Here is a 27,617-nt window from a genome sequence, read left to right as displayed (position 1 = left end):
CACGGAAAATGTATGAATAGGACATGCATGATTTACAACAAGGGGTTCACAGTTCACATTAGACGAGTATGGAAAAAATCTGTAATATTTAAAATGAAGCAAGGTAAATTACAGTCATGGTTTGCATGGCTCAATAGTGACCAGACTCAACACATGTTTGCTGCTGAAGTTACATATGTGCAAAGAAATTTTTACTCCCCTTTGCCATTCTTTAGAAAAAGACATCAATTCAAAACAGTCATGAAAACAAACAATATATAACAAACAAATAGAGTTTTAAGCATCCCATCAGCATTTTAATGCCATGAAATGACCCGCATCATGTGAAAATGGGTTTTATGTCACATGTGGCCATGGTAGCTCCAGACCAGCCTGCACATTCTGGCCCTGATGTCCATTTATGAGACCACGAATTTTGTGTGAGTTTATAGCAGACACCGTAGCTCTTGATTAATCTGCACAACTGTACAGGCTGGTCTGCAACAATGGCAGCTGCATTCGGCATAATACCCATTTTTGCAAGAGGTGGCTCAAATGTGATTGGTAAAGAGACACCAGCAAATATGTGTTTATCATTTACTATACAAGGTATACCAGATGATAATCACCCAATTTTCAAAAGAGAAATCATACATTTAGCTCATAATGGCTATCATATCAAATGCTAAAAACATCAGTCACTATGTAATTGTATAACTGTTTGAGTCTCTGACACTAAACAACTGTTTGAGTCTGAAACGTGTTTCCAAGACAAACTAGTTAACAGTTGTACCGCTATGAGTCTTCAATGGATACTGTTATAATCTTGCATCCCTATCAAGAAGCATAATCCTACACATTTTTAAAGGCATATAAATATAGAACTATATATATATAAATATTTATATTATTGTATTCACTCCATTACATAAGAAATATAATAAGTTACTGTTATAAATATGATCAATGTGCACTAATACTAAAAGTCTGTCACAATTCTTAAAAGCACTAACAACAATATTAACTATTAATTTTATTTAACAATTACCTGTTAAAAGTATGTTCCGTTCTCAAACTTGTTATTTTCCCAAAATGGAATGTTTAACTGAATACAAATAAATAAGATGAATAACTATGCAATATATTTCAAAATCTATTTACCAATAACAGGTCTTCATAATAATTTGCATAATATCATTATTAACAACCTGAAATATAAAGACACTTGTATTCCTCTTTTCCATGCTTCACTTTTGCCACAAAAGAATTTTTCAAATTACAAGAGTTATTAGAATAAGTTCATCTAACAAAATGGCAGCATGAAGCAGCCATGAAAATGAGCATTAGGATATTAGTTCAATAATTTACCTTGCCATTTTTACTGAATATTCTTTGGATTAAGATACACAAGATAGTGTAATGAACAACAAGCAAAATGAAACACCAAAATGAATTCCTTTAAAACATATACCCAGATGTGGTTACATATTTTTCTTATATTGGAATTCTCATCAATAAATAACTTAGTTGATAAATACATAAACATAACAAGCGCTGTCAGAGGACAGCATGCTCGACTATTCGAGTGCTTGACAGTATTACATAAGCCATCATGAGGAAATTTTTCATATTCAATAATTTATTAGACGATCTTAAAAAAAAAAGAAAAAAAAAAGAAAAAAAATTGGGGGGGGGGGGTGAGAGGGGGGTATAATGTGGGGGGGGAGGGGGTAATTTATTAGATGATGTTTAAAAAAAAGTGGGGGGGGGGTAGGTGGGGTGGGGGTGAGGAGGGGAGTATAATGTGGGGTGTGGTAATTTATTAGATGCTTAAAAAAATAAAATTGGAGGGGGGTGGGGGGTAAGGGGTGTGGGGTAAGGGGGGGGGGTATAATGTGGGGTGTGGTAATGATGTGATGTTTAAAAAAAAATAATTTTTTTTTGGGGGGGGGGAGGTTTGGGGGGGGGATTCTGGGTAGGGACGTGGAGTATTGTTTGGGTGGAATCCATTGTGGTATTCAGGTAAGCGTTGGTTTGTCAAAGTAATAATAAAATGTGATAAAGAAGTCATGGCAATTTAAGCAAACTGTTCAATTATCTAAGTGTAAAAGGGGCCACAATTATGTCAAAATGCTTGATACAGTGGTCTGCTCTTGTTTATAGGTTGGGGTGATGTTGGTAAACAAGTATGCAAAATATAAAAGCAATATGTCAAGGGACAATGAAAATAAATGGGGTAGTATGAAAACTTTAAATGGGGTAGTATGAAAACTTTAACATTTGCTGCATATTCTATGTGGAAAAGGGGCCATAATGATGACAAAATGCTTGATAGAGTTGTCTGCTCTTGTTTATAGGTTGTGGTCATGTTGGTAAACAAGAATACAAAATATGAAAGCAATATGTCAAAGGACAAAGAAAATATTTGGGGTAGTACGAAAACTTAAAACATTTGCATGCTAACGCAGATGCCGGGGTGAGTAGGATAGCTCCACTATATATATCTCAATAATAGTCGAGCCAAAAAAACTCTTCTCTAAATCCTGGCACTTAGATCTTCTTAGAAAGAAATACATAACTAACGCAAAATTTCATACCTGCATTTTCCAAAAATTCCCCAAACATGAACATGCTGAATTATCAAAAATAACGAAAACATATATCAGGGAATAATCTAGAATTTACTATCTATGGGTCCCTGAACTCGCAGCTTTTAAACCAATGAGTCCCAGGCCAAAATTAATGAGTCCACCTTGAAAAAGAATTTAATCTATTTAATACACACAGTCCCAAATTTTGAAAGATACCAAGTAGAGCTGCAACGATTCAAATACAGCTCAATTCGATTTCGATTTCAGACACTCCGATACCGATTTTTTCGATTCGATTCATCTTCAAACCTAGTTTTATCATATATTCACTCTTTTGCCTCAAAATAAACATTTCTGTTCAAAAGTGTCGCATCCATAGATATCTTGGGAATTTGTCAAATTGTGTGTTTGTTTGATATAGTTTGGTTGGTTCAAAATTGTTTTAAAAACTGTTGAAAGTGTGTTAAATTAACATGTGTAAGAAATAATTTGCAAGAAACTGCCAATTGTCTTTCAAACTATGTCAATATTTCAATAAAACACATAAAAAAGAATAGCAAATTAGGACTCAATTTCAATATAAAAAACTTATGACTAGAAGATTGTGTTGAATACACAATAATAAAAAATTAAATAAATAATCATAAGAACATCTGGAATCAGTGGAGTGATAGTACTATCACTATTATACTTATATCCAAAACCGATACAAGCATGTCTACCATTGTGCCGTGACAGCATCACCTGTTACCTGTAGGACAAAGCACATTCTCTAATAAACTTAACAAATTCCCAACAGAAACAGAACTACTTTTCTGGCTGGCGACTTGAGTAGTTGCACTTGTGCTACCTCTTAGTCTTGCCAAATCAACGTTATGTTTGCTTCGTGAAGCACCGTTTACACTTTGCTATATCGGGAGGGCTACCATCCAGAAACCCAAAATACTGACACACTTTTGATTTGAGCTTCTTAGGCGCATCTGATAATTTCAATTTGTCGGCCACAACTTGTTCAGCCATTTTGACGCTTTTTCCGAAAGTAGACCGTAAGGCGCTTATTGATTGGATGACTAAAGTAATAAGCAGCCAATCGCGCGCGTCGTAATTACAGGTTTAGATAAAACCAACACCTTTCCGTATCAAATAGTCAGAATACAGCGAGCTTTACATATCTATGTATATATGTTCAAGAATCGAATCGAATTTGGTAGGTTTGGTATCGTAATCGAATCGACGCATTTCGAACCGATTTTCGATGCATCGGATCGAATCGTTGCAGCTCTAATACCAAGTAGTGAAGAAAATGAGTCTAAATCACACTAGCTCAATAACTATATTTTGCAATAAACTTTTAATAATCTCAAAAACATGTTGAAACAAAAAAAAACAAATTCAGGGTTATCACTATCTTGTTTGCCTTCACATAGGCTATAACATTATCTGTTACATGAATGTAACCTGTTACAACATTTCAACTTGATTCAAATCGATGATAATATTATTGTTAACATCCGAATTGCGAGCTTGATAACATTATTGTTTACGTCTGAATTGCGAGCCATTGACCTACCGTTATTAAAGTCAAGAGTTGTTTGTTTTGGATTTAGCTTCAACACCTTATTTCGGAGGCATTTTTTCTGTATTATTTATGACTAATTAACAAAAAGTTAAAGCAGGTTTTCATCCGGGGAATCTAGAAAATATCATAACACACTCTATTTAAAAGGTCGATTCTAATTGGTTCGTATTATACAGCAGCGGCTCGACTAGAGCCAATCAAAAGACCTGTTGCAGTTTTCAAGCCTCATTCGGTTAAACTCAGCGTTCATCGCAACACTTTTGACTCATACCCAAGATGGTTCGTACTTATCGTGATTCGTGTATGTATTAACGGATTCGTTTCAGCAATGCGTCCGAGTGGACGCACATATTTCAAAACTATGCGTCTATTTCGATACTTGTGCGTAGACGCAGGACGCACATGTAGATTATTCCCTGATATACTTTATATCAATAAACTATTTATAGAAGGAAGTATCAAGCTATCTGCACCATCCTTTTGGTAGACACATGACAGGCTTAACCAATGCTCATCATGTAAATTACAAAGCCTGTTATCTTTGGTAATATAATTAATTCTTTCATCAGATATCATTCTAAGCTCTCATATTTGTTACAATTTAAAGCCAAGTTGCTAGTTTTGCTGGGACAAGTTCTCACATAAAAATGCCAAACCCATGTTTACATGTTGGCAAGCACACAATCTGAGCTGTGTTCTGGCACTTGTGATGAATAACTTAGCATGCAGTCTTGCATACTGATATTCCTGCATCACAGTTACCCTAGACTATGTAAGAAACATAGGACACCTCAAGACACAACTACAGAGAAGAAACAGGGACACTTATTGCACCTTACATTATAAAAATTGTAATGAACAGGAAAAAAAGGGAATAACAAAATACATTTGTTCAATATTTACATACAAATCTTATAACAATCACTCCGGTTTTAACATAAAATTTAATAAAGTGAAAATGAATATATACTTAATATCTAAATTCTTGTGCTAGTGGAACAATAAGCATGCTGAAGGCCACAAGCTTCTCACCAGCGACCCAAGAGAACCAACCTGCTCTAAGCTGGAAAGGTCTAACTTAAGCCAACAAAGCACATAGCCATCCCACCCCAGCAGTTTTTTAACTGAAGATCATTTTTAACTCTGCCTAGAAATCATGATAAAAAGTCTGAGCATGTTTCATTATAATTGTGCAATTAATTGTGATGATAGCCATACACCGAAAACTGCTCCTCATCATGTTGGCCATGTTTTCAAAGGATTTTCAAATTCAGCATATATATTTTTTTTTACAACAAATGCATGTATTATGAGCAACTTTCATGGTGACTGGGGAAAAAAAGTGACTTCAAGAAAAGTAAGCCTTTTCTTTTAGTTGACCTAGTAAACTAAGTTTTGACCCCAAATTGACACACCAAATTTGGCCGCGATATGATTGGGACGAATGTTCCGAGAAAGTTTAAAAATGATTGGGCAAAAAATGTGGCCATAGTGTCCACAAAGTAAATGATGACGAAATATGACGAACAAAAGTTGATCACAAAATCTCACCATGAGCACTTTGTGCTCATGTGAACTTATATAAGCCTTTTTAAACACTGAATAAAAGTCTTCTTTTTAAATAAGTAAACACACGACATACAATTTTAAATAACAATTTTTTTGTACAAATTGACATTGAATTCACCCTTTCTTTTCAACAAGTAGCAAAAATATTTGATAATATTAAACAGGTTATGTTATAAATGTATACATCTATGAATAAAAATCAAGGATAAACATATCAAGGCAAAGAAAATTGGAACACTTTCTGTTGTTAGTATTCTTGTGATATATATTACAGTGACAAGACAGCAGACTGTATGACATAAGTAGTTGTCTCTTACAAATGAAAGTCTAGAACATACATATAGAAGTCTGTTTGTTATCGCGAACATTCAATATAAAGAGGTGATGTTTGTGTTCATGCGCAGTTATGCAATTTACTTCTCAACATAAAGTATGGAGGATAAGGAGACATTACAGCATTATAAAACATTCCTCTTTGATTCAGCATGAAAACTTGCGATTGAACTGAATTAATGTATAGGTTGAATTTGTTTCCTTTTTTTGATGCCTAATTCAGGAGCTCTACCTGGAGTCATCTGGCTCTGCATGTGAGTCATTCAGCAGAACTTATGCAAGTTTTTAGGGTGCATACACTTTTAAGTGTTAACCATGAACTGATATTTAGAACGTAAAATGTCAAAAACATTGTTGTTGTTGTTTTAACAACTATTTTATCGCCAGCTTGAAAAAAAAACACAGATTTATGTAAATCAACATGAATCAATGTCAGGATTAATTACACAAATACATTTATGACCTGATAAAATGGGGAAAAAAATAGATTCACCCTCCAAATTACACAAATAGAAAACAGAGTGAAAATGCTGAGTGTCTTCTAAACATGTAGACTTATGAAGTCAGCAAGGATGCACCATTTAACCAGAGTATTAGTGTGTCAGTATTTGGTACAAAATATTGTGATATACTTGACCCTTGTTCTGGAAAAACTGGGCTTAATGCTAGATAATGCTAGTGCAGTCCAGACAGGCTTATCTTGGACAACACTTTCCGTATAAATTTCTTTTAGAAAAGACTTTCTTTACATCATGAATTCCATCAAAGCGGAAAGTGCCGTCCCTGATTAGCCTGTGGCAACTGCACAGGTTAATCTGGGACAAAACTTTACAAATAAACATTAAACTAAGTTTGTCAAGAACATGGCTCAGTTGTAGAGAATAATACCATTTTGGGGTAGATGCTTAGCATAGAATAATGATTGTTCCTCCGGGTGAGAAAAGAGTAAACTTTCACAGCAAGTACATCCATCATCATGCTATCATAACTTTAACTCTTAAATTCACTTTAATTATAAGCTGCTAAAACGGGTAAACAACATTCATGTGTTCAATAAAATAATTGATATAGAAATTTTGCAGAAAAAAATTACATTCATTATGAACTTGTTTAAAACAACGGCAAAACATCTAGTTAAAAACAGTAAGCAAGGGTGGCATGCTTTTGAGAATTACATTGGCATGTAAGCATGTTTCCACCAAACTGTTAAATACACTGACATTTCTTGTGCAGTTTTGCGTTATCCTGTATAGTTGCCATGTTCATATTTGTCATCTTCTGCTTCCACAGTTTATAACAAAATGCAGCAACATGTAAATAGAACCCAGGTAATTACCAACCAACATATGACAACAGCACTTCTTTCAGCAATTTGTTCACAGGCTGCATCACAAGAGGTCCCCACGTGGAGTGGTAACAAAATACACTTAACCAACTAACAATAACAAAGTAGAAAAATATCAACTTTGACTAGACGAGTTCTCTCCAGAATCATACATGCCTCATTCATGGAAAACTGGGCTTATCTTAATGCATGTGCCTAAACTATCGTCCCGGATTAACCGGTGCAGTCAGCACAGGCTAATAAGGGAAAAACACTTTCTGCTCATAGGGAAAATTTGAATTAAATGAAGTCTCTTCTAATTGAAAATCAAGTTTGGGCGGAAAGTGTAGTCCCTGATTAATCTGTGATGACAGTTTACGCACATGCTTTAAGCAAAGTGTTCCCAGAATGAGGCTCATACATGCGGTTAACTAAACACTGAGTCTGCAAACTACGTTCCATGAAATGTCACATTAAATGATAGCAATAAGAGAACTGTAAAAGGTATTAATTATGTGGTTAAAAATAAAATTTTACTTTATGCTGATGATAATGGCATCCTGGAAGCTGGTAAACACATTTCAGAAATTGAATCCATTCTTTCTAGCGATCTCGAACTTATTAGTGAGTGGTTAGTTGACAATTAACTGTCCCTACATCTTGGTAAAACCGAGTCAATATTGTTTGGCTCAAAGCCCAAACTAAGGTCAAATCCTCAGTAAAATGTCTCTTGCAATGGTGTGTCAATTACTCCATCAAATTCTGTTAAGTAACTAGGTGCTATATTGGACAAGTGCCTGTCTGGTGAAACCATTGCTAGGTCAGTTATTACAAAGGCAAACTCCAGGTTAAAGTTTATATACAGAAAAAAGAAGTTCTTAACATTGCACACCAGAAAACTCCTTGTCACGTCCCTTTTACAGTGCCACTTTGACTATGCCCGCTCCTTTTGGTACCCTGGTCTTATTCAGTCACTTAAAAATAGGCTTCAAACTACACAGAACAAGGTAATTAGATTTGTTCTGAATATGGATAACAGATCCCGTGTTGGTCAAGAACAGTTTTCATACTAAGGTTGGCTGCCTGTTTCAAAAAGAGTAGACCAGGTCATACTAAGTCATGTACATAAGGTTAAAAATGGCCTTGCACCAGAGTATATGGGTGAGCATTTTAAGCCATTGTCTGGTGTGCATAATTGTTGTACTAGGTCCAATATGGTAGCTCAGCCAGAATCTGATCATTTTGCTGATAATTTTACATTTGTAGACTCTGGTCGTTTTTCCAAACCAAGAGTAGGTAGTTTTGGTTCTAAAACATTTACAAATAATGGTATTAGTTTATGGAACAATCTTCCACAAAACATCAGGGATGTATCTAAACCTAATCATTTCAAGGGTGCCATCAAAAAAAATTTTTTACAGTCTTTATAGATTTGTATAGTATACTTTTTTGTTTGTATTTTATGTTTTTTTAAAAACTGTAATGCATTTTTAAGTTTTATGATCATTATGATGCAATGATCTCATATTTATTTATTTTTTATTTTCAAACTCGTAATGTGCTACAAAGTGTGTTTATTAACTACATATGCAGTGTGATACTTTCTTAAGCAACTTCTGTGATATAATGTACATGTGATAATATTTGTCATAACTTAATCAGTAATATACTTGATATATTAAACAGTACATATTTGATACATATAAATTATTAAATATTTAATACACGACTGTTTCATGGTTACTGCCACCAATATCAAGGACCCCAATGGAAATAAGTGAAAATCATTTTTCTCTTTTTTGTGTTATCCTTGGTATTGTGTGTGCATTCCATAATTTACAATTTATATTGCTGTGAGAATATATTTCATGTTGTCTGCATTATGTAGTAACTATGTTATGTTCATATTTTTACCAAATAAAATCAATCAATCAATCACACTACGTTCCATGAAATGTCACATTAAATGATAGCAATAAGAGAACTGTAAAAGGTATTAATTCAAAAAAATGTAATATGTAACATCTATAACCAATCACTATGGTCTCCCCTGCACACTTTTGGTGGTTATATGGTAGGCATGTTTCTGTGAATATTCAGCAGAATGTGTGGTAGAAACATCTAATGCTCTGTCAACAGACCAAGGAGTCTTTGGTGCCCTGCATCAAATAAAGAACTTTTGCTGATGTCTTTCTAAAACCAAGACTGGATCACATTTTCCTGTACCTCTGTCCAGTTGGCCACATTCATATTTTAATATTGATAAATATATCCTAGTGGTACAGAAATCTTTGTTGTTAACTTCCTCAGATCCAATTTTGTTTGTTCAATTCAGGACATGAAACCCTAGTCAGATGATTGTGTATTTTTACCGAATATAGTTAATTGATTAGGTTGCAAAATTCCCCTAAGCAAGAGCCATCATGAATTTAATTTAAAGCAAACTCCTAGCTCTTTGTTGAATTGTTCACTTGGCCTTCCTTTCGGGGTGGCATTCTCTCATTCACTTTGTCCAGTGATTTAGCTTCTTCAAAACCACTGATCTTGTGTGATGGGTTGAAGCCTCCAAGTGCTGAAAGAATAACAATAAACATAACTTAGCATTAGAAGAGTCGACATAATTTTAATGATACTTAAATCACATTTAGGTAAATGTCTATTCCATAACTTTGGTAACTATTGACAAATTTATATTAAACTCGCCTCAAACTTTAAGAGCAATGAGTCGATGTGCCGAAAGTATAAGTCACGCTGGCATACTACAAGGTTAATAGTTTAAGCCTGCATTTTCATTTCTGCTCTTTATCTCTTAAACCCTTTCAGGGTTTCAGAAAACTTGACTAAAATATTAAAGTCATTGAGACTATGTGCACAAATTGTTGGTCAGAGACTCAGTCACTTCAGCTAAATGTTGTACTTCACGGCCAAAGATTTTAGCCTTATTTTCGTATCAAGGTCAAAAGTTTAAGACTCCATATTTGTGTCAATTCCATATATCCTCTATGCATCAAAGGATTTTCATGTTACTTTGGAAACATGGTTAAGGTAATTGGGATGATATGAAGAAAGCATTTGTCAGTCATGCAGAATAAAGGTCAAGATCAAATGTCTGAGCCTCTGGTTCTGATCCATATCTTCCATACCCAGTCAAGAATTTCAAAAAACGTAGCTAAAATATTGAGGTCATTTAGACAATTTAAAAGGGCATCAGTCACTCTGGCTTAAAGTCAAGGTCAAAATTTGAGCCTCAACTTTTAAGTCTAATCCATATCTCCTTAAACCATTAAATGATTTTAATGTAACTTGGCAAAAATGTGTAGGCTGTTATTGTGGCCCTGTGCAGAGGGCATCTATTTTGTGAATCATGTCACTCAACTCCAACATGGATCTAGATCCATCACCTGTGTGGGGCCTGGCCAGTTTCTGACCCAGGGGTATGATGTGAAAAATCTTTGAAGACAACCACCATCTGACGCTTCTTAAAAAATATGAATGCAATTTTAACCATGTCACCCCCATTTTAGACCCATGGGGCATGATACAAAACAAGACCGCCTGAATTCAATTGGTTGCTCACTTGAGACACAAAGATATTACTCAGTTATGAGCGATTGTGTGCGGTTTGTAAAATAACTGTAGATTTTAACTCTTATCTAGGTTTTCTACCCTGTATTAAACAGACTTAATGTGCTCTGAGACAGGTTTAGAAGCTTGCATGTGACACATGGGTCATAGTTAGTTTTGATCCCAGGTGCATGCCTTCAACAAACTTAAAAGAGGTTATCTATAAATTAACCTGATCCTTGCAATTTCATAGATTTTTAAGTTATTTATGTGTTAGTCTATTAAGATCACGTGACTCCTTGTTGTTTTATCCTCAGGGGCATGATTTGAACAAACTTTGAAGAGAGCCACTAGAGGGCGTTGTTCAACAAATATTTAAGCCCTGACCCTTCTGGTTTTATTGATTTCTTTTGTTTTTTAAATATATATTTTTAGCTTCGATAGCCTACATAGGAAATGGACCAGAAAAATTTGAACAACTATAAAAGAGTAAAGTTAAAATCTGTCCACAATTGCAGGAAGAGAAATTGTTTGAAAATATGTGTACCCTAACACCTCATGCATTGACGAACAACACAGTATCCTTAAAGCTCATGTGCACTACGAGCCCGGTGAGCTACATAAATTTAAGCGGAGGACCACTTTATAATAAAACATGTAAAACACTGTTTTTTTATTTTGCAGATTTTCTTAATTTAACAATATAAGCTATATAAAATATGTGACCCTTGGATGTGGCCAGTTTTGACCCCAGGGGAATGATTTGATCAATCTTTGTACAGAACCTTAATCGGCTGTTTCAAATTCAATATCAAAGTATGGGACTTTCTGTTTCAGAGTCTGTATAAATCATGTGACCCGTGGTACTTCGTCCGTCTTGACCACAGTGCATGATTGGAACAAACAAAGTAGAGGACGCTAAAAGATGTTACAAAGCTGATATTAAACCCTTGATCCTTGTGAATTTATTAACAGTTCTGAATTTATTTTGTGTATGTATTTAATTTAATGATTATGTGGTCCTTTCACGCCTGAGGCTGCATTATGTGTGGACCCAGAGACTGCATTATGTGTGGACCCAGAAGCTGCATTATGTGTGGACACAGAGGCTGCATTATGTGTGGCCCCAGAGGCTGCATTATGTGTGGACCCAGAAGCTGCATAATGTGTGGACCCCCAAGGCTGCATTATGTGTGGACCCCGAGGCTGCATTATGTGTGGACCCAGAGGCTGCATTATGTGTGGACCCCGAGACTGCATTATGTGTGGACCCAGAGGCTGCATTATGTGTGGACCCCTTGGCTGCATTATGTGTGGACCCAGAGGCTGCATTATGTGTGGACCCAGAGGCTGCATTATGTGTGGACCCTGAGGCTGCATTATATGTGGACCTCGAGGCTGTATTATGTGTGGACCCAGATCTGCATTATGTGTGGACCCAGAAGCTGCATTATGTGTTGACCCCCGAGGCTGCATTATGTGTGGACCCCGAGGCTGCATTATGTGTGGACCCTGAGGCTGCATTATGTGTGGACCCAGAGGCTGCATTATGTGTGGACCCAGAGGCTCCATTATGTGTGGACCCAGAAACTGCATTATGTGTGGACCCAGAGGCTGCATTATGTGTGGACCCAGAGGCTGCATTATGTGTGGACCCAGAGGCTGCATTATGTGTGGACCCAGATACAAATGTTCTAGTACTTACTGCTTAAGAGAATTTAGAAAGTTATTTACCATATAAATCTATAGTAGTGGTACAATAGACAATGTTACACCAAATACAGATTTAGAGAAACTTGGATTCCTGGTGTGTGATCAATTTTGACTCCTATGGCATGATCTTAACGATATTTTTATAGGATCACTAGAGGATGTTACACACCATATATATTAACCTTGACCCTTGCAGTTTCAAAAAAGAAATACACTGTAACTCCAATATAACGCAGATGACGGGTCCAAGCCACGCAACAGCGTTATAAACGGATCCGCGTTATAAGTTTTGAGCTCATATAGAAGGGGGCTATAAAAACACGTTTAGTAAAGCCTATAATATAGGCTGTGTTTTAACATGCTGTGTTGTCATCCGAAAATACATGCATATAAAACAAATCGTATCGATAACATTATACATACCGTTTTCATAATGTGCACATTAATCCGATAATCCAATAAAGTTACAACATCACTTAAACAAGAGCACCGCCTTGCGGGTGCAGACCACTCATCTATTTTTCTTTTTAAATGTGAAGGGACCTATCTCAATTTCAATCACAAAGGATGGAGGGGTGGAGTGGAGAGGGGTGTATAGTGTGGGGGTGTGGTCATTTATTACATTATCTATCAAAAATGTTACAAAAAAATATTTTTTTGTTGGGAGGGGGGAATCTTGGGGGGGGGGGGGGGGGGGAATTCTTGGTGGGATGGTTGGACGGTATTTCAAAAATAAAATAATAAAAATTAATATTTGTTTTTTAACCATGTTTGAAAAACACAAGAGATTTGTTTGTCAGAAACTATTGCGCCGCTTTGAAATTATTAAAAAAAAATCTTTTTTAACTTTGACCTTGAAGGATGACCGCATGTGCAGCTTTATGAGAAGGCCGCCTTGAAATTATTATTTTTTTACCTTTGACCTTGAAGGATGACCTTGACCTTGAAGGATGACCTTGAACTTCCACCACTCAAAATGTGCAGCTTCATGATAACTCCGCTTTGAAATTTTTATTTTTTTGACCTTTGACCTTGAAGGATGACTTTGACCTTGAAGAATGACCTTGACCTTGAACTTTCACCACTCAAAATGTGCAGCTTCATGAGAACGCCGATTTGAATTTACAATTATTTTTTTTACCTTGAAGGATGACCTTGACCTTGAAGGATAACCTTGACCTTGAAGGATAACCTTGACCTTCCTCCACTCGAAATGTGCAGCTTCATGAGAAAGCCGCTTTGATTTTTCTTTTTTACCTTGAAGGATGACCTTGACCTTGAACTTCCACCACTCAAATGTGCAGCTTCATGATAACGCTGCTTTGATTTTTATTTTATTTTGTTTGACCTTGAAGGATGACCTTGACCTTGAATCTACACCACTAAAAATGTGCAGCTTCATGATAACGATGCTTTGATTTTTTAAAAACCTTTGACCTTAACGAATGACCTTGACCGTGAACTTCCACCACTCAAAATGTGCAGCTTCATGATAATGCCGCTTTGAAATTTTTTATTTGTTTTTTGACCTTTGACCTTGAAGGATGACCTTGACCTTGAAAGATGTCCTTGAACTTCCACCACTAAAAATGTGCAGCTTCATGAGAAGCCGCTTTGAATTTTCTTATTATTTTTTTACCTTGAAGGATGACCTTGACCTTGAACTTCCACCACTCAAAATGTGCAGCTTCATGCCATATATTTGACCTTGAAGGATGACCTTCACCTTTCACCACTCAAAATGTTCAGCTCCATGAGATACACATGCATGCCAAATATCAAGTTGCTATCTTCAATAATGAAAAAGTTATGGCCAATGTTAAAGTTTTCGGACGGACAGACACCATAAATTTTTTCGGACTGACATACTGACTGACAGTTCCACTGCTATAAGCCACCCTGACGAGGGCATAAAAATTATTTTTTGGGGGTGGGGGTGGGTATAGTGTGGGGGTGTGGTGGTCATTTATTAGATGATCTTTAATTAAAAAAATAAAATAATGGGGGGATTTGGGGGGAGGGGGCGTGGGGAATGGTTTGGGCGGAGTCAATTGTGGTAGGTCAGGTAAGAGTTGTTGTGTCAAAGTATCAATCGAATCTAATCATAAATAAAGAAGTTATGGCAATTTTAGCAAAATTTAATAATTTGACCCTGAGAGTCAAGGTCATTCAAAGGTCAAGGTAAAATTCAACTTGCCAGGTACAGTACCCTCATGATAGCATTAAAGTATTTAAAATTTAAAAGCAATAGCCTTGATACTTTAGAAGTAAAGTGAATCTAAACACAAATTGTAACCATATATTCAAAGTTACTAAGTCAAAAAAGGGCCATAATTCGGTGAAAATGACAACCAGAGTTATGCAACTTGTCCTTTACTGTCCCCTTATGATAGTTTGTGAGTGTTCCAAGTATGAAAGCAAAATCTATGATACTTGAGGGGTAAAGTGGACCAAAACACAAAACTAAACCAAATTTTAAAGTATAAAGGGCCTAAATATTTTATTCCGTCAAAATGCCAGTCAGAGTTACATAACTTTGCCTGCACAGTCCCCTTACGATAGTTAGTAAGTGTTGCAAGTATGAAAGCAATGGCTTTGATACTTTAGGAAAAAAGTGGACCTAAACACAAAACTTAACCAAATTTTCAATTTTCTAAGTATAAAAAGCGCACATAATTCTGTCAAAACGCCAGTCAGAGTTACATAACTTTGCGTGCACAGTCCCATTATGATAGTAAGTGTTGCAAGTATGAAAGCAATAAATTTGATACTTAAGGTATAAAATGGACCTAAATACAAAACTTAACCAAAATTCTCAATTTTCTCATATAAAAAGGGCACATAATTCTGTCAAAATGCAAGCCAGAATTATCTAACTTTGCCTGCCCATTCCCCTCATGATAGTAAGTAAGTGTACCAAGTTTGAATGCAATAGCATTGATACTTTATGAGAAAAGTGTACTTAAACACAAAACTTAACCGGACACAGACGCCGACGTGATCACAATAGCTCATAAATTTTTTTCAAAAAATAGATGAGCTAAAAAATAATAATCTTCAACATTAATGACAATGTTTACAAATTTCGTAAACACAACTATATATAGGCGCCATTTTTCAGAAGTGTAAAGAGAACAGTGCATTATGGGGCCGAGCTTTCATTGGACAAGCGTATTTAAGATTTTAGATTTAATGCAATACAATACATGTACAAATTGCGTCATACGCCGTCATGCAAAAAACATACGCCGTCATGCAAAAAACATGATTTTCGGGGACTTTCTGATACCGGGCAAAAGTAAATCTCTGTTAACAATAGTCTGGATTATTTAATTAATTTCTCGTACACGAAATGAATTAAATTACAAAATACTAGAATGATAATGAAATGACAGAAAAATTATTTATACTGTGAACAGTATATTTCAAGCCGCTTCTTTAATATAGAGTCAAACTGCAATCATATCAAAGTAAGAATGTTTTTATCGTTTTGAATAACTTAAATTTTATAATTATCCTGCTTGCACTTACCTTATTGAAATTAGCGCACCGAACCGATCTGATAGGGAATACATGTAATAAACACTGACTCGCGAGTTTTCACACTTTTATTGACATTACACAACAGATTAACACCAATTAGCTGTCGAGTGGCGTTTAACCTCTAATCGATTAATATCAGTTACACGGATGGATAAAGCAATCAAGCTGTGATTGCCGCCTTCTTTGAATTTTCTGAAAATACATGAAGCTGCATAACATGGATTTGAATCAGAAATGGAAGGTTGGAGAAAAAACGGAATCCAAGCACCCCTAACGTTATATTGGACACAGCGTTATAACGAACCGCACTATATTGGAGTTACAGTGTATGTTTTAAAATCTATTTCAGCTCTGGTGACCAACACAGTGGACCTGAAAGATTTTAACAAGTTTGAAAGAGGGTCACAGAAGGATCATTGTGAAGTTCCGTATAAATCAGCCTTGCAGTTTAGATGTCATGTGAAGCAAATATTTGACAACAAACAACCCCAGAGGGCCATCTAACACAATAGCTCACTATAAGCACTTGGTGCTCATATTGGCTAAAGAGGCGGCAATCAAGTAAGAAGGTAGCGCACCATTAGTGAGTGTGTCCTTGCCACCAGACAGTGCTCCCAGAGGTAGCAGACCATTGGGGGTGAGGCCCTTCAGCTGTAGAACACTCTCACTCTCCTCTCTGAAATACACAACATACAAGTTGAAGGTGGCTTTGCAACATTTTCTTGATATTTATTAACACGGAGCTTTACTCTGAGAAAACAGAGTTTAATGCATGAGCCTAGAGTCGTCCCAGTAGGCCTTTGCAATCTTCACAGGCTAATCAGGGACCAAACTTTCCTCCTGCACAGGATTTTCGTTGATAGTGACTTCCTTTTACCAAATAAAAAGGTACTTTCAATGGCTGGTTCATGAATAAAACTAGTTTATGGTCACATTTACCTGTGAAGTCATTTTTCTGCATAACAATACAAGTCTTTCTTGTATTAAAGCGGGTATATACGATTTTTTATGTGTGTTTAATTGTAATATATTGATAAAATATGTTACAAAAACACAAAATAGGCAAGAAAAATTATACATTAAAGCCGAATTTCATAAAATGCAGCAAAGACAAATTAGCGCCCCGAGCCGATAGTGACGTACATATATTCCTACAATAATCGAAGCATTCGTCTTTGTATTATAAGCCGTTAAACTACGAGGGGTGTTCCAGAAGTTCGTGGATTTTCGCTATAACTTATTAGTTTGCTGGTAAAAGTCAATGAAATTTACATATTATACAAACCAATTATCACGGACTTTATATATAAGCTAAAAATGCATGAATTCCATAAAGCGCGTTTGAAACGCGTTGCCATAGAGACCTCAGTAACGACATGCGGCGCACACGTGTATTTTATTATAAGTATGAGCGTTACGCGAATTTAAATTTGGTTTAAATGTCGTTGATACACAGAATTTACGGCAAATTTCACGTTACAGCGCCTAAGTCCTCCTTACAGCCCGGATTTGGCCCCTATGGAGTTCCGCGTCTTCCCGGAAGTTAAACCACAGTTGCCCGGTATTCGCTTTGCAAGTAAACAGGAACTTACAGTTGCAGCAAAGCGAATCGTGTCTTCTTTTGACGCTGACTGGTATAGAGACACTTTTGACAAGTGGATTTCCCGACATATAAAGTGCATTCGCGTTGGAGGTGATTATGTGGAAAAGATTTGACAGTTGTTAACTTCATAACGTCATTGACGTTGAACAGAAACGTTACACGTGCGTCGGTGTGCGCATTGTGCACATGTTTAAATCTCTGATATATATTTATTGTTTTATGTATTTCCATGATATTTGGAGAGTATATTTGGAAAGGACGAAATATTCTTAACATGCTATTTGTTTGTCCATTTATGTTACCAAATGAAAGTTATAGCGAAAATCCACAAACTTCTGGAACATCCCTCGTAAGTTTAAATGCACATCGTACATGTATGGTATACATGCTGGCGAATTCGGCTGTACAGCCGTTTTCAATTTCAGAATTAAATATCTGGCCTATTTCGCATTTTTTGACACATGTTCTTCTTAACTTTTATTTTAATTTATGTTGAAATATATATATAATAAGTTTTTTACACAGTTTATATTAAGCAATAAATATTTGACAAAATCGTATATACCCGCTCAGGGGTTTTTCTGCACTGTCTGCGCCTCCGGACAACGGAGGCATTCCCAAAGCAAACGGACCCGTTCCCAATCGAATTTTGATTACATATTTCCCAATTCCAAAAAAAATTCTTTCAAAATCGTTAAAAGTAAACATAATTTATATCGAAAGAGTGACTTCCCTTCATCCGCGACGTAATTAAGCCTTTAGCGACTCAGATTTTAGCAGGTGTATTTGCCGGATGCATCTGCCAATATTGACAGCGATAAGGTTCGAACTGTTCCGCATTATAACAAGTATATAGAGCCGCACAATACACATTCTAGTCCAAATCTGTAGACGCTTATTTTCAAGCATGGCTTCCCATAACGATAAGTACTACAGCAGTGTTGCATTGGAAAAGGGATCGACATACGGCGGTGTAGATTTGTTGGATTTGATGGTGCTAATGTAATGAGCTGTGAAGTATCAGGTAGAATGATATAGTCGTTAAATAAATTAATAATGTAGCAGTAAAATAAATGTTTTGTTAAATGTAACTGGCTTGCCTATTGTGGCTTTGAGTGGAAGAATCCAATTGGAAATAATAAAATTTTATTTGTATGTGTTGCTAATTTCTGTCTAATGTTATTGTAAGAAAGCAAAGAAAAATCATGCTGTGACTTGTGTGACTTACCTGTTACCAGTGTTTGTTTTTGAAGACAAAATAACAAATAAAACATGTTTGTTTTTTTGTAAAACCACTTACTTATTTAAGCATGATAAAATTCCCAAATTGACCGTTTCATCGACTCGAAAATTCCCAAAATGGACAATTTTGTCGATAAAAATTCCCAATTTGGTCAGACTCCTTTTCCCAAAATAGGCAGAAAAACCCCTGCCGCTTTAAGTACTGTTTTTACCTTAAGTCTATCAAAGGTTAATCAGTTGAATGAGTAATAAATAATGATTAGCATTCCTTAGATATATCATTAAAGGTTACTTTTTACAACTGAGTATATGGATCAATAAATTGAGCCAAGTGACAACTCTATGACGCATTCCCCTAGATCAATTTTTCATACATGATCAATATTCTCTTCCAATTAGTAAACTGGCTTCATATTAAAACAAAACAAGGACTGGCCCTGCAGCACCACTATCCTGGTTTGTTTATAAGGCGTCCCCAGAGTGTGGTCTTATTCATAATAAGCACAACAACTCGGAGATGAATGGATTGTTCTCAGTCATAGTTTGGACACTACTGCTGAAAAGCCTGCTAAAATATGTTAAAGATTTATGGTAGGTTGCTTCAGGCAGACATTAGAATGAGTGGAACAAGTTGAAACCTCCCCAGGGTGCTGCTTGGTTGCCATTGCTGGGTGTCTGCTATCAAATAGCCCATGCATTATGCAAAGCATTGTTACGTCAACTATAAATTGTGCATCAAGTAATGAAAATTGTGTTTGAACAACTTTGTATGAAACTGGTCCTTGCAACAAATTGTTTAGTTTCAAAGACATAATTTATTATGCGTTTTCACGCTATGGCAATAAGCTAGTGGCATCTGATACCAACAAGAACAATCCATGTGTATATGCCTCCTATTGTGACTTCTGTGTTGCATATATATTAAACACAGAACCATGGAGATCAACATGAAGTACTTAACAAAAATAGTTATTGCTAAAATATAATGTCACATTTTCAGAATTGGTAATCATTAGGAGTCAACAACCAATACCAGAAACAACCTCGTTTTTCTATATAGTTGCATCAGCTGGTGAATAGTAAAAGGCGGCAGAAAACTGATAAATGCTATATACGCACTCTTCACATACTCTGTGTTTAAGATAAATTAGGATAGTATATAGATTTGAGTCGCCCTCAGGGGGAAAACGAGGCTTAAAGCATAAGTGTAGTGTTGTTCCATATCATACTGTGCAGTTTGCAAAGGCTTTTCTGCAACCATACTCGACAGGAGCTTTGTTTCTAACAGACTCCTTTTAACCAAATATTCAATAACAAGGGCTGTTTGTAAAACATGCATGCCCCCCATATGGGCTGTCAGTTGTAGTGGCAGCCATTGTGTGAATACGTTTTTTGTCACTGTGACCTTGACCTTTGACCTAGTTACCTGAAAATCAATAGAGGTCATCTGCCAGTCATGATCAATGTACCTATGAAGTTTCATGATCCTCAGCCTAATTATTCATGAGTTATCATCAGGAAACCATTTTACTGTTTCGAGTCACTGTTACCTTTATCTTTGACCTAGTGACCTGAAAATCGATAGGGGTCATCTGCCAGTCATGATCAATGTACCTATGAAGTTTCATGATCCTAGGCATAAGCATTCTTGAGTTATCATCCGGAAACCATTTTACTGTTTTCGAGTCACTGTGACCTTGACCTAGTTACCTGAAAATCAATAGGGGTCATCTGCCAGTCATGATCAATGTACCTATGAAGTTTCATGATCCTAGGCATAAGCATTCTTGAGTTATCATCCGGAAACCATTTTACTATTTTGAGTCACTTTGACCTTGAACTTTGACCTGGTGACCTGAAAATCAAAAGGGGTTTATCTGCCAGTCCTGATCCATGTACCTATGAAGTTTCATGATCCTAGGCCTAAGCGTTCTTGAGTTATCATCCGGAAACCATCTGGTGGACTAACCGACCGACCGACGTGCAAAACAATATACCCCATCTTCTTCGAAGGGGGGCATAAAAAGCATGATATTTTCCACAAACGAAATAAGCCCAGTTTCCCCATAGCATGGCTCATTTATATTTATAAAACCTGCATACATATTGGCAGACATTTCAAATGAATCAATCACAGTGAATTTAGCACAATGTTAATCACTTACAGACATCAGTATTTAGCTGTATTCACTTCATTTAATGATAGAAATAATCAGATGATAATTTATAATATATGAACATGGGTATCATAATATGTATATTACAAACCGTAATACAGTGAAGACCCTGGCCATTTTGCCAATGGCTCGTATTTTGTTACGTATGACTTCCTTCCTGGCAGCCACCGCTCCACCTGGTGACATACAAGCAAATATAATACCAAAGAAAATGCATATATTGTATGCCCTTTAAAAAGGCCTAAAATAAAACATTGATGCCTGCTAGTGAAATGTTGCATCATTCATAGTAAATGAGAATTCTAATACAGTATACAAATCATTAAATCCTAACTTGCAAACTATCAATAAACAAATACATATACTACACAAGGAAATCTTTTGTTTGTATTCAAATACTTGTAAAGGAATGTATCAAGTTAATACATTGGTACAATGACCCATTTACATTAAAATATCAACCATTTGTTTATCCACAGCAATCAAGCATGCATTTATTAATGATATGAAAACACACTGATTAGTAACTGATATGAAGTTTGTGGAAAAAGATGTTGCATGTTTGTGGAAAAAGATGTTGCACAATCTATCAATATGAGGTGTTTGTTTACAGTCTATAATCTGCTCTTTAGCAACCACTATAAAGGTATACAAGGATTACATTCCTGGGAATACATGATCAATTATGCTTTCTGTATGCATTTGCTAACTGCACAGATATAAGCTACAATAGCACACCACAATGACATGGACTTTCTTGGCTGTAGTTTTTCACACTTTCATTATCAAGTTTCATAATTGCATTCATCAGAAAGAAACATCTATTTCAGAAATTATAATCATGACATCAATGCACACTGGTGTTGTTAATAATGTGCAGCCAGTCCACAGTTACTGATCGCACTGTGCAGGAACATCATTGCTGATGGTCAGCACAACTTGTGTAGCGGAAGAGAGAATAACACTTCTGGGAAACATGTACTGAAAATATCAACCATGTTCTGGGACAACTGGGCTTAATGCATGTGCGTAGTGTTGTCCCAGATAAGCCTGAACAAGTTGCACAGGCTAATCAAAAACAACACTTATTGATTCAATGGAATTTTTCGTTTAAAGGAACTCTCTTCTAAAACAAAATCCAGTATAAGCAGAAAGTGTCGTCCCTGATTAGACTGTGCAAACTGCACAGGCTAATCTGAAATAAAAACGCACATGAATTACGCCCAGTTTTCCCAGTCCAAAGCTTATGTCCATTGTTCCTGGTTCCTGTGAACTCATCCAATGTAAAACTGTATAGTTTGCTTTTATGTGCATACGTCAGATGCCTTCAAGGTCTGAGGAAGAAGGGGTTTTATTTCACCTTCTAAATTTACAAGATGTTTGTTTTTGTTAAAGGAATTGTTTCTAGCCAGTATTTCCAACAGGAAAGTTGATGCAGCCACAACAAATAATCAGAGGCCTTTCAAACATTTATGTTTATAACGTCAGTATCATTCTCACAATTTAATATTTCTTCTATGAACAATTCTCCATTCATTATTAAAACAAACAATATCTTCATTGAAAGTTTAAACAAACTAGTAATTTACATGTTAAAGACATTATCATCCACTTGAAGATATTATTAGACTTTTTGTTTTATGAACACGCATACACACACACATTCATACAGGACATGCAATGATGATTTGGCATGAACATAAGCACTATTATGCTTTGTCTTGTGAAACAGCAGTACAGTAATGGTAACTACTAATGAAGACTGTGCTTTAAAACTGTCTATGACTCTATTCTACTGTACAAATGAATTTAGTAGTACATTTACCAACATAATTTAAATAAACTCATGAATATCAGTCATACAGTTCTTGACTGGTTCAGAAAGTGGAACATTGTTGTACATATGTGTGCGCTGGTAATGCAGAGTGTTGATTAACCCATTTTTTCCTTCACACAAAAACACACACACAATGCATGCCCACACAAAATATATGTGAAGAGCAAGAGGGTGGAAGGATGAAGAGCGCGGGGATATTAAAAAAAAATGTTTTTGTTTGCATTTTCATATAAGCTATAAAATAGTGTAAGTCAGTAATGAACTGAAACATCAATTTCATATTGGTCACTACAGATATTTTAATATAACTTACGTCTTAAAGATCAACTTTTGTCTTAGAGATCATCCCAAAATGTCAAACTGCACGACAAATAGCCAGTCATATAAATAATTTTACCTATGCATGCCTTTAATTACTATGCAGTCTGTTTCAACTCTCTAATCTATTTTCTATTCTATTTAGAGCAAAGTGCGCAACTAATTTTTTGGCCATTCAGTGAGACCAGCAACAAAAGATAAGGTATAACTTAAAGAAGAACCCTAATCGAAATTTAGATCTGAGCTTTGCCACCATCACAACTGTGAAATCAGACCACATGACGAGGTTAGTTTGGCAGAAGATTGACACAGCCAGCATATTATGGTATAGCAACCTATGAAATTGATGATGATAATGCGAGAACATTTTAGTAGCAGTTTTCTTGCCATCTAGGTACACACTATTATACCTCTGGGTTGCTTCACTGCAATGACACCAGAAACAAGTGTTTGTTTTATGACTAACATGAAAACTGTTGTTGAAATCTACTTCGCAAAATAATATGCATCTGAACATCTCTCTGGGAAAACAGAGCTTAATACGTGTATGTCGTGTCCGATACTAGCCTGGCGTACCAAGGACAACACAGAGCTTAATACGTGTATGTCGTGTCCAATACTAGCCTGGCGTACCAAGGACGACACTTTTGTCTGAACTGGATTTTGTCTTAGAAGTGACTTCCTTAAAACCAAACATACCATAAATGCGGAAAGTGCGGACTGCGCAGGCTTATATTGGACAGCCCTTTACACACAAGCATTAAACCCTGTTTCCCATAGTGAAGATCATCTAGTTCTAGTGCTAAGAATGGTATGTCCTATCAAGAAAGCAGCGTAAATAGCTTTTAAATCCTGATAAAACAAAACAAGAAATGTTCTTTTTTTTTTTTATATAACTTGATTAACATCAGAATTTCAGAAAAAATTTACTCATTATTTGGGGAGTGAAAAAATATGAATGTAAAAGCAACATAGTCTACACAGATAAAATATGCAGTTTTACATGAGCAAAGAAGTAATTTGTTATCTAAACATCATTGTATACAGAAACAAAGAACAGTGGAGACGTGTCGCACACGCAAGAACAAACAAGACAACAAAATTATCTGATTTGAACAATAGAATGAGCTTAACATAATCACACAGAACATTGTATTATCAATATGAAACATATAGTTAATTGCTTCTGAAAAATTGATGACATTCAACCATAGTGAAATTTTAAAAATGCAGATGTTGTATCTTCAGAGAGATACCTATTTAATATTTATGTGAGGTAATTTAATGGATTTAGTAAATAAATTACATGTAATTTTGATAATTCTTTTTAACCATTTGATCTTAACAAAATATTTATTAAAGGCAAGATTATGATGATGTTACCTCTAAATTATACAATTGAAACTCAATTAATAAGAAGCAGGGTATTTTTTATGGCTTGTGAGTCCAATACTGTTTGATGAACAAGCATAGGAGCCGTTAATAGTCTCTTATAAAACAACTATTTGGTCCTAATGAAAACTGAGCAACACAATTTTTCACAAGAACAGACTGGTACCAAAACATCATTGCGGGAATGACAGTTATGCAAAGAATGAATCTTGCGGGACTTGCATCAGATTATGCCAGGAATACTAACAAGGTGATAATGCTGTCAAACTGGTGACCACAAATTATGATCTGGGCACAGAGATTGCGTTGTAACTGTAATGACAACAACATGATAACTGCACATTTGTTTCCCTATGTTATTTATGACTACAATATCTAGAAATGCATTTGTAATCTGTTGTAGTCTTCACAAAAAGATGGCAAAACTTCTTAAAGACAGATAATTAAAAAAATTAAGTGGTTTATGCGTACGATTTGCATATATAGTTTTTTATGAGAGCCTTTGGTAAGAGCAAGTTAAAAACAAGAGCACCGCCTTGCGGGTGCAGACCGCTCATCTATTTTCTTTTTAAAGGTGAAGGGACTCTCATTTTCAATCACAAAGGAGGAGTGGAGTGAAGAGGGGTGTATAGTGTGGGGTTGTGGACATTTATTACATTATCTTCCAAAAAAGCGAAAAAAAAAAAAAAAAAAAAAAAATCGGAGGGGGGGGGGGGGGGGGGGGGGGTTTTGGGTGCGATGGTTGGACGGTATTTCAAACATAACCTTTTTAAAAAAAAAAAATCAAAAAAAATTGGGGGGGGGGTGGGGTGGGGGTATAGTGTGAGGGTGCGGTGGTCATTTGTGAGATGATCTTAAAAAAAAAAAAAAAAAAAAAAAAAAAAAAAAATTGGGGGGGAGGGGGGAGAGGGCACGGGGGATGGTTTGGGTGAAGTCTATTGTGGTATGTCAGGTAAGAGTAGTTTCATCAAAGTATCAATCAAATCTAATCATAAATAAAGAAGTTATGGCAATTTTAGCAAAATTTAATAATTTGACCTTGAGAGTCAAGGTCATTCAAAGGTCAAAGTAAAATTCAAGTTGCCAGGTACAGTAACCTCATGATAGCATGTAAGTATTTGAAGTTTGAAAGCAATAGCCTTGATACTTCGAGTGGATCGAAACACAAAATTTAACCATATATTAAAAGTTACTAAGTCAAAAAAGGGCCATAATTCCGTAACAATGACAACCAGAGTTATGCAACTTGTCCTTTTACTGTACCCTTATGATAGTTTGTGAGTGTTCCAAGTATGAAAGCAATATCTATGATACTTTAGGGGTAAAGTGGACCAAAACATAAATCTTAACCAAATTTTCAATTTTCTAAGTATAAAGGGCCCATAATTCCGTCCAAATGCCAGTCAGAGTTACATAACTTTGCCTGCACCGTCCCCTTATGATAGTTCATAAATCTTGCAAGTATGAAAGCAATAGCTTTGATACTGTAGGAATAAAGTGGACCTAAACACAAAACTTAATCAAATTTTCAATTTTCTAAGTATAAAAAGGGCACATAATTCTGTCAAAATGCCAGTCAGAGTTACATTACTTTGCCTGCACAGTCCCCTCATGATAGTTAGTAAGTGTTGCAAGTATGAAAGCAATAGCTTTGATGCTTAAGGAATAAAATGGACCTAAACACAAAACTTAACCAAAATTGTCAATTTTCTAAGTATAAAAAGGGCACATAATTCTGTCAAAATGCATGCCAGAGTTATCTAACTTTGCCTGCCCAGTCTCCTCATGATAGTAAGTAAGTGTACCAAGTTTGAATGCAATAGCATTGATACTTACTGAGAAAAGTGGAACTAAACGCAAAACTTAACCAAAATTTTCAATTTTTTAAGTATAAAAAGGGCACATAATTCTGTCAAAATGCACGCCAGAGTTATCTAACTTTGCCTGTCCAGTCCCCTCATGATAGATAGTAAGTGTACCAAGTTTGAATGCAATAGCATTGATACTTTCTGAGAAAAGTGGACCTAAACGCAAAACTTAACCTGACGCCGACGCCAACGCCAACGCCGACGCCGACGCCAAGGTGATGACAATAGCTCATAATTTTTTTTCAAAAAATAGATGAGCTAATAAATGCTACAACCATGCTAAGCTTGGTTGCATTGGAGAATTGAATTCATTCAAAGATGTACGTGTACTAAAAAATAGACTTTTAGAAACGAAGAAAAGATTGAATTAAATGGCAAAGGAGGAAATGTATAATGCACAGATAGGCCAGAGCACACAAACATTGCAAAGATTACATTAAATTTACAGCAAACAGCATATTATGTTAATATTTTCTCAGCCTTCTAAACAGTGACAGGTATTATGGGAAGGGTCAGTAACCTACATGTACTTAGTAGCAGACAGATTGCAGGTTATATTTGAAGAGGACGGACGCACATTCCATTCAGGTTAGCATGGCGGCAGCAACAAGAGGGAAGACAAGTGTAAGACAGTCAAGGTAGAATGCTGACTACACAGCCATACCATATAGGTCAAGGGAGCCGTCCACTTACCATTGCGCGACCCTACGGAAAAGGCATGCACAGAAGTAGTAAGCAAGTGTGTATATCAATGAGTGTAGAAGGCCACCAATCTGTGTATGCTTGAGACAAAATTGGATGCCTTTCCCCATGTCAATACTGTGTCCACTTTTACCCAAAAAATAAAGTCAGAATTTCCACCAACCCCGTTCAGCAGTGGAGATAACATAACAAACACTGGCTTCTATTTAATGCAGTGTTGTTTTTTATTAAATAACAATGTTTAATGTATTAATTCTTATGTAATTCAACAAATTCTGATTTA

At 35.9% G+C, this 27,617-nt stretch overlaps 1 protein-coding gene and 1 long non-coding RNA gene across 5 annotated transcripts in view; one reads left to right on the top strand and one right to left on the bottom strand.

Annotated features, from left to right (window-relative positions):
• LOC127866801 (protein phosphatase 3 catalytic subunit alpha-like) overlaps window positions 1–27,617 on the bottom strand; it is a 273,905-nt gene that overhangs the window by 189,901 nt on the left and 56,387 nt on the right. The window contains exons 11-14 of one of the 4 annotated variants that reach the window (XR_008043109.1): window positions 27,297–27,337; window positions 21,309–21,393; window positions 16,774–16,871; window positions 9,372–9,947 (exon numbers count right to left, since the gene is read on the bottom strand). Coding sequence is in view for 2 of the 4 variants with exons in the window: in XM_052407623.1 (XP_052263583.1) it covers window positions 9,823–9,947; window positions 16,774–16,871; window positions 21,309–21,393; window positions 27,326–27,337 (320 nt within the window). In the remaining 2 variants the exon portion in view is untranslated. Of the gene's footprint in view, window positions 1–9,371; window positions 9,948–16,773; window positions 16,872–21,308; window positions 21,394–27,296; window positions 27,338–27,617 lie in introns of those variants that run through there. The other 3 variants (XM_052407623.1, XR_008043110.1, XM_052407624.1) reach the window with 3 other exon arrangements.
• LOC127866810 (uncharacterized) lies at window positions 7,951–8,768 on the top strand. Its single transcript, XR_008043112.1, has 2 exons — window positions 7,951–8,536; window positions 8,583–8,768. It is a non-coding gene; the product is annotated as an uncharacterized LOC127866810 (long non-coding RNA).

The sequence above is a fragment of the Dreissena polymorpha genome, chromosome 2 (assembly GCF_020536995.1).
Source record: "Dreissena polymorpha isolate Duluth1 chromosome 2, UMN_Dpol_1.0, whole genome shotgun sequence".
Classification (NCBI taxonomy): Eukaryota; Metazoa; Mollusca; class Bivalvia; order Myida; family Dreissenidae; genus Dreissena; species Dreissena polymorpha.
This window is presented reverse-complemented; position numbering and strand designations above follow the sequence as displayed.